General features: G+C 41.7%; 1 protein-coding gene across 1 annotated transcript; it reads right to left on the bottom strand.

Moving 5' to 3' along the window:
• Positions 1-5,457: 5,457 nt before the first annotated feature.
• LOC117559244 (zinc finger protein 862-like) lies at positions 5,458-7,772 on the bottom strand. Its single transcript, XM_034235921.1, has 8 exons — positions 7,744-7,772; positions 7,487-7,656; positions 7,165-7,403; positions 6,824-7,081; positions 6,437-6,646; positions 6,117-6,344; positions 5,868-6,020; positions 5,458-5,634 (listed from the first exon to the last, which is right to left on the bottom strand). Exons 2-8 carry the CDS (start codon positions 7,491-7,493, stop codon positions 5,458-5,460), a joined length of 1,272 nt encoding a protein of 423 aa, XP_034091812.1. The 5' UTR covers positions 7,494-7,656; positions 7,744-7,772.
• Between the last annotated feature and the right edge of the window lie 1,144 nt (positions 7,773-8,916).

Genomic DNA, 8,916 nt, shown 5'->3' with positions numbered 1-8,916 from the left:
CATGTATATTACCTGATATGTTTGATCCAGCGACTCCTGGTCATTTCATCAGACGGGAAGCGATAGAACGAGCAAGAGGTATTATTACTGTTGTGATTACAACATGGTACAAAGCACACAGGCATCTTGTAAAAGTTAATTTATTTTAGCAATCTCTTATATTTATTGGAGGGAATAAATCAGTTATGACATCTTCTTTGCTTTAATTGCGAGTCGCAACCACTTGGAGCATTATCGCCTATGACATCACTTTCGTGACCCAGAATGGGATCTGGGATTTGTAGTCTTTCTCGTTGCGTATTTTTCATAGTCTTATATTTCAACAATTTTACGACAAACTGTGACTTTTTTTACATGGAAATTATTGTTTAAGATTGACAAACATCATATGTGTAATTCGTGGCACAATTCAAACGGGATTGAAAGATAATATTTCTCTCCCCATTGACTTCAATGTATAATTATTCCGAAATAAGGTCCCATGGAGGCTCCCGGAAGGGGATGGACTTCGCCTCTATTATGCTTACAGATCCCTATCCTGTAACATTCATTGGACAGCTGTGTTTACTCCATGGATGTATAATAGAGAACCGTAGTGACGCCTCCTAAAACCCGGAAGTAAGTTAGCATTTTTAGCACTTCCGGTTCCTTCGTCAAAAAGCAATGCATTTTCTCCATAGGGTTTTGAAAAATAGCTCGAAATAAGGTCTGTGGTTGACACAAATTGAAGAGATAAATCACGTTTTGTTCTACAACATTAAATACATCAGCAGTAACCCCACCAGTGGCGGCTGGTGGAAAATATATTTGGTGGGGCTGTTGATATAGTGAGCAAAAACAATTTTTTTGGGAGAAATGACCCCTTAAATTAGGACTTCTGGTGATGTAATGGCGCGTTTCCACTGCAGCGCGGAGCTCGCTTTAAGCGTGCCGAGCCGTGCGGGGCCCGTTTTTGGTTGCGTTTCCACTTGGCCTAGTACCGGCTAGCGGGTCCTAATTCACAGTTTTTCTGGCCCCATAAAATCGTGGTTCTAGGGCCAGGAACAACCAGGCTGAGTCGGGCTGAGTATGTTAAACTAGAGAGAGAATCGCTGGCAAGGGGGCTACAACTACAACAAGATGAACATATTTGACCGTAAATTTAATTGTAATACACGTTTCAAAATTATGCCGAAGTAACAACATACTGATACCGGTTAGTAAAAACCATGAATTAATGCTTTGACAAGTCTGCAGACAGACGGCAGGCGAAAAACCTTTTAAAATGCGTGTTTTCTAAATGGAGCTTGGCTAAGCTAACGTTGTAAATGCTCCGACAGTCCACACTCACAACAACGGCCTATACAGACATAAATAAACCAGCGACTGTATTCTCCATGACACAGACAGTCTGTGGTTTGTACTTGTTTAACTTTTGTCTAGTTTCTGAACAGATCGTATCTGTCCCCGGCTGTTTGAAGAGCAAGCATGGGAAACAAAAGACAGCATTTACCTGTTTGCATCCAGCTAGCCATGCCTTTCTGGTGTACCAGCTACGTGAGAAGCCTCGTTGATACGTTTTGTCTTTTTCACGAGCTTGCTGCGATATATACAAATCGGGTTGGTCCGGTCCAAGGTCTTTCTTTATGCAACAGTTTATCTCCCAAACTTCTCCTTTCGAAAGGATTGGAGATTAGCTCTTGAACAGAACTGGGCGGGGACCGAGGTCCGGAGACTCCACCTGCACATGAAGCCATCCTCATCAACTACTGCCATTCTGCGTCACCCCACCGGATACGAATCACTAGTGTCCAAACTACTCACAGACTGGATCGGGCGCTGACATTGGCGCCCGGTGATCATCAGATTTGACGACGCTGATTGGCTGAAATTATGTTTCGGCATCATAGTTTACAGATAGCAACAGTCAGCTGCTAGTGGCTGCTGCTGCACTGGTTGAGGGCTCCGTTCTTACCACCCAGACGAGAGAGGGTAATGACCATAGACTGTATATATAAAGGTATAAAGGTATATAAAGGTACACATGGGCAAGGCCAGGCAGGAAACATGTGACTTATCAGTAACTTTAGATATCGTCGTAACACAATTTTAAACGAGATGTTATTGTAGATTATACATTTTACTGATACCAATTATATAATATTTACCTTGTTTATTAAAAAAAAAAAATAGTTTTTTTATTTTTATTTTGTATGTGGGAAGAGGTGGGGCGGCGCCCCTAGCGCCCCTATGGGCCGGCCGCCACTGAACCCCACTGGTGATTTTTGAAGAGTTTACGTGTCTGAAAAACGATGGTTGTTACCGAGTGGCTGAATAGGACTACAGAAATTGTCGCAGCCATTGTACGTCATTACGCTGAACACGTAAACACTCCCGCTAAGTTTGTTTTCCCCCGCGTTCTGCTTGAAAGCAAGTACTTGCCTATCTTTAGTATCTATATATCTACCACACTGTAGTTTTACAAATTATAGAATAATTAATTTCCAGTGTTTTCCAATTTTACTCGGCAGTTCGTTTCGTTAGCTAAAGCTAGCACTACTAGTTAGCTACGCAATGGTTTGTTGCTTTGCTCCGGGTTGCAGCCACAGGTCTTCGCATGAAACGTGCTCGTTCTATCGTTTCCCGGACAATGTTTTCCAAAGGAGAGTCTGGATTCGTGCCATGAGGTAAGCTGACGTTACATTTTTGTCCATGTCACGGTGAAATTTAAATGATGGGTAGTGACTGTATCGCCGTTTTAGAGATGGCGCTGCTGAAAAGACCGCAACATAAGTAAAGATAATGAATAAATCCTATTAAAACCTGTGTGGCTTATATGATAAGTCTAATTAGTACAAGCAGCATAACGTTTCACCATGTAAATAAAGATTGTAGTCAGGGAAATCAGTTTGACATATTGAACTAATAACAAATCACCTCTGGCTGGCAGAGAACTCTCTGCTCCATAGCTTCTCTTGGACGTAAAATCACATGTACATTTTATATTTATATTCAATTTTATTTTCCATCCCTCACATACTTTTGTATATATAATAACTTATATTTTGTTTTTCTTTTTATGCTGTTGCAACACAAAAAATTCCCAAATTGGGATCAATAAAGCAATATATTATCTTAATTAAGAAATATAACTATTATAATTAGTGCAGCAGCTGACACCTATTTTCAATATGGATTAATCTACCATTTATTTCTTTAGTTACATTTTGATCTATAAAAATGTCAAAATAGTGAAAATGTTCACGAGACTTATCAAAGTGCGAGGTTATATCTTTAGATGTTTTGTTTTAGCCTATGTACTGTATGCCTTAATGCTCTTATATGTGACGGTGTGACTTCCATGAAACTAATATTTTATATCTTCCCAACAGACGAGCTGACAGGAAGCCCAATGCCTGTTCCCGCATCTGCAGCTGTCATTTTCTTTTACAAAAGAGAAAAAGGCCTGTTTCATTTGAAGCACAGAATGTAGAAGAGCCTACTGTCTGAGAGGGATAATTGATGGAATGGAGGAAGAAGCTGCGTGTCTAATGACTGAGGAGGAAGCAGGTACAGATGGAGCGCTCCATTTCAGACGCCTACCCGTGCGGGTCCGTGATCGGCACGGGGTGGGCCCCTGCTGAAAAGGAAAACCCCCCCGCAGGACTTGAAACGCCCCCTTGATAAATACATTTAATTATAATGAAACCAGCTGCAATGGATAATGGATCCACCAGGGGGAGCCGTGATTAAAAAGCTGCCACACTGGAACTCGTGAAATAAACAGCTGATCTACAGGTATCTGATATAGCGGATATTTGTTAAGATCCATATGTCACGGATAGGATCATATTCTGTGCTAAATAAGAGACATGTAATCATTTACTAAACATCACCATGTTTTTATTTAACAAAATAATGTTTAATTCACGTTGGCGTAAGTCCAAAACCATCGCTATGTTTTTAGATCAGGAAATGCATCCCGGCTCAAACAAACGATTTTCAATCATCATCCTCACGATCATTTAATGTAGGCTATCATATGTTCGCGAGTTGAAATGAATGCACTAAATTTAATCCACGTGAGTTTACAACAACAACAATAATCGCTTTGTTTTTATATCACATCCGACCGGAGGAAAATGCAGCACGGGTCTCACTACCGATCATCCTAATCCCATGGGCAAACAATAATATGTACAGTGTTAATAGTTTACTGTATTATTAGTGTCTAATATTACTGGGGATTTCGGAATGGTACTGGATTTTGATTTATTGTATCGGCTTCATATCGCAATATATTCCCGAAGTCTGAAATGCAAAAATGTCCCACATTAGGGCAATTCACCCTACATTTAAATCATTCAAACAAAATCATATTTCGTTTCTTTTTAACGAAATAAATGTGGTTTAATCCACATAATTTACTGTGTTAATTGTTTACTGTAGTATTGTGCACATTACTTTTCGCTGCTTGTTGCACCTGGTTAGAAGCTAAACTGCATTTCGTTGTCTCAGTACCTGCAATATGTGCAATAACAATAAAGTTGAATCTAATCTTGAGCAGGAACAAATGTATTTAGGCTACTTAGTACATATCTGACATTAACGATTAAACACATTTGTGCATTCTTTAAACCGAGTCAAGCCGAGTCCGGAGGTGGCGGCACATTAAAGTGTGCACCTGATTGTTTAACTTGAAGGTGCCTGATGACATTTAATCATTCAAACTAAATCATATTTCGTTTATTTTTAACGAAATAAATGTGGTTTAATCCACATAATTTAGGCCTACTGTGTTAATTGTTTACTGTAGTATTGTTTAACTTGAAGGTGCCTGATGTGAACATTTCCAGAAGAACTCTAGCATGAATGGCCTTTGTATGTATACAGTAGGCCCAACCATGTACACCTTCCTTTTTTCCCGTCCAAAGTTTGAATTGGATAAAGGTAATGGTTATCGATGGTGCTTTTATAGCCTATTGTATAATAACTGTGTGATTTATATTGCTTTTCAAATGCATATGGCCACCCATTTACACTGCTCTTCCCGTCAAGAATATGAATAGAACTTAGTTAGATCACTTTACATTTCTGCAAATTAATTTTTAATCACACACGTCTCCTCACATCTCCCCGTCCCGAAAATGATAAATAAAATAAAAAGAGGAAACCATTTTCAAGTTCAGTTTTCAACTTGAAAAATGTTGAGATTTTTTTTCTCAATTCCTGCATTCTAGTGAATTTTCAAAGTAACACTGCACTTCAGACAACCTACAACTGGTGATGGTGTCTAGGTCTTTAAGTGTTAAACAGCTGAGAGCAGTCACTGCTGTTTTTTGTGGTCTTCTTTCACACACACATCTTACCAAGTGTGTATGAACATCCTCACAAACCAACAAAGAACATGATCTATATCAAATTTAAGACAAAAAACTCCACACTGGTACAAACTGGTGAATGAAATGAGCAACAAACTTAATGGTTGCACAGACGGCACAGCCTGTTTGAGCAGTGGATCCGTCGCGGCTTGTCAAAAAACCTCTCCAGGGCTTTCTGGTATGGAAAGTGTTCCGATTCCGGTCCATCTATGGATATTCGGAGGCATGCTGCCAGGTGCTCCCCCTGAAGTCTATTTCGCAGGTCAGTTTTCACCTGAAAAGCATGAAAACAGGCACCAAGCATTAAAATAACCATGCAGAAATCAAAACAAGTGCTAGAAAATAAAAAAGATGACTGTACAATCATTGAGCTGCAGTTCAGAAGTAGCCAGCAGAGGCCACCATCAGACACTTGGGCTTTCTTTATACAGCTTTTATGCTCCAAAGTTTTTTTTTCATATCCAGGCTGCACCTGTGAAATAATTTGGATGTATGTATTTTCCGTACCCGGTTCATCGTCGAGAAGTCTCGCTCACAGTTCACACTTGAGACCGGGATCACCAGCCCAGCCGCAGAAAGCTTGCCGAGTAGAGGATAGAGTTCAGCCCACTCATCGTTCTCGCTTGCCAGCATCTGCATGATCTCAGCTTGACTGTTGTCCTTCAGAAGTTTGGAAAAAGAGCATACAATAAAATTAACCATACGCAAGACAAGATGAATCAATTCTGGTAAACAAAAACAGGCAAGTTTACTTACCTTGAAAGCTCCTGTGAGGTGGGGTTTGAAGGAGTACCACTCCGTTTTAAGGTCTTCTTCCCGCCCTGGGATGAGCTTCCTCGCAAGAATGTCAAGGTTTTCAATGTTGGTGTCTTCGTCTGCCATTGCTGCCCGAGGACTAAGCACAACAAAGGCCCCCAACAACTCGACGTCTGGGAACCTGTTCTTGAGGTTGCTCTCCAATCCACTCAGGTATGGTTTGAGCACCTAGAATTATAGGTTCAATTTAGTTCATTTTTCAGCTCAAGGGGGAAAAATACTTACAAATCTCAAGTAACAGTTGAAGAGGATGTATTTACTTCTTTAACAAATCTGGCCCACAGCACGTCCCTGGGAGGGTCCTGGAGGTCCCGTCCCCTCCTGACCCGCTCCTCCTCGTGGCAGATGTTGAATGGCCCAAGTCCCACAGGGTCGTCCAGGTCCGCATGAAGCCGATGGAGGTGAGTCCTGGGCAGTGGGGCCTCGCCTGCCTCCCAAAAACTCCTGATGGTTGCCAGTGTGGCTGGAACCTAAATGTGTAAAGATCTTCAAGATGACAAGATAATGGCTGGTATTCCCAAGAGTTAAGCAAGCCCTTTGCCCATATGTCTATGGGATAAGTGCTTGCTTAACTCCTTGGGAATACCAGCCAATATCTGGAAGTCATTCCACCATGAAAAGCATCATTTTTGACATGACATTCATACCTGCGTCTTAATGTGTAAGAAGTTTACGTTGGCCTTCTGGAACACCTTTGAGAGGAGGCAGATGTGCGGCAACACATCCACCTGCAGGTACAGGGCAGCCACAAAACGGTATGTTGCGCAAAAGGTGTACAGGCCTTTGGCTATTGGACACTTTCTGGTGGTGGCCTCATCAGCAAGAGCAGAGAGGACGGCTGGCAGGTTCCTCCGCAGATTCTGGACTGCCATCTCCTGCGACAACCATCTTGTGTCCTTGACTTCCTAAACATACATAGAAACACTGATAAGAATAAAATAATCACACTAAATGTTCAATTATATTGTGAAAATTGTTGATTACATACCTTGACCTTCAGGTCACTCAAACCGAGTGTGGTGGCAGCATTGCGCAGGGCGGCTGACCGATTGGCGCTGTTGCGAAAGAAAAGATGCAGGTCCTGTAGGTGGTTGCGGAAGGTGGCCATGTACTTCACCGTCTCTGAGGCGCCCTTACACGCCAGCGCCAGTCTATGGGCCGCGCAGGCCACAGCCACCAGCCACGGGATATCATCAGTGAGCTGCTTGGCCACACCATTCAGACGACCTAGGTTTAAGATATACATTTAGTGTTGAGGTGTCATTTTCCTCATTTCACACAATCCATCAAATGTAATACTGACTTCATACCAGTCATCACTGCTGCTCCATCAGTCCCGAGCCCGTATAGCTTGTTAGTCGGGAGCCCCTTCTCCTGAATCACGCGTTTGATGGCAGCAACAACTGTATCAGCCTTCCCATCGTCCAATGGGACCAGGTCAAGGAAGTGCGTGTAGACGAGTCCATCCTTGTCCAGGAGTCTGAAATAACATTTGATTGTCATACATTAAAATACCATCAATGCCTTAAATCTTTATACGCACTGAACACCTTCAAAAACACAGCACCTGACATGTAGATCGAGCTGCCGGATCACAGAAACATCACAGAAACCTCAAGGCCGATAGCTGCTGAGGCCCTCATCTTCTCCATGATAGAGGACTCTACAATCTACAAGTAGAATGATATATTTGATTGATTCCATGGAGATATTTTTCTTGGGTATTCAAGCAGACTGGGTAACATTTCAGGAACCAAAAACACATCTATTGAACACAATATAACAATGCATGAATCCAATATTCCATTTAACCAATAGAACACGACTGAGTAAAAATAGTGAATAGCTTTACTTTACCTTCGCAAGGATCTCCAGCATTTCGTCCACAATCCTGTGGGAGTGATAATTACTCCTCTGGTCCAGCTAAGAAAAGGAGATGCATCAATTAGATAGGCTTGTGTGGTATCAGTTCAATTTCATAGTGTAAAGGGTTAATTACCTTCAGCTTTGCAAAGTAGCTGCAACCCAATAATTGGCATTAGGCTGAGGAGCTTTGGGTAGTTGTTGTGGTGCGATATTTCATTCTTCATGAGCCAGTATAGGCATTTGAACCCTCCTATGATGGCTTCATGCTCCATGACAATATTGGGCTCAAAAGCCTGCACCACACTGAGGCCTGCACGAAGAGCAAATATTTAATAAGAGTGCATGCCAAACATGGTTAATATCTTGTACGAATTCACTAGGCTTTTTGTTAAAAGATAATTCTATACCTGAAGCCAGGGACGCCTGCTTTCCCACACTGTATTGATGCAGTTCGGATTTCAGGTGGTGCTGGATCACATCCTTCCTGTAGACCGTGTACCCAGCTTCAATAAAGGACCTTTGCCGAGGGCCTTTAATATGAGGAGGCTTGTGTAGCCTACAGAGCCTGCAAAACATGCCTTAAAAACCAAAAGTTTGTTAGTTGAATAATTCTTACATACACTAATTGATATTAAACACATACAAATGTAATTTCTACCATTTTTGGTGTTGTACAACCAAGTGTTGAAGAGAGGGTCCTTTAACCAGTCAGGATTCCAGCCAGACTTGCGGTGATGAGGAGCTGTAATTATAATGCATTTGGTGTAAGAATAAAGCATTTCAAAAGTGCTCTCCTTACTCTGTCTAGGTGAATTGAAGGGTTTGAACTGTGGAAGTTGGAACTGGGAACTGTGCTGTTTGGTCACCTGTTCCT

This window comes from Gymnodraco acuticeps, unplaced genomic scaffold (genome assembly GCF_902827175.1).
Source record: "Gymnodraco acuticeps unplaced genomic scaffold, fGymAcu1.1, whole genome shotgun sequence".
NCBI lineage: Eukaryota > Metazoa > Chordata > Actinopteri > Perciformes > Bathydraconidae > Gymnodraco > Gymnodraco acuticeps.
This window is presented reverse-complemented; position numbering and strand designations above follow the sequence as displayed.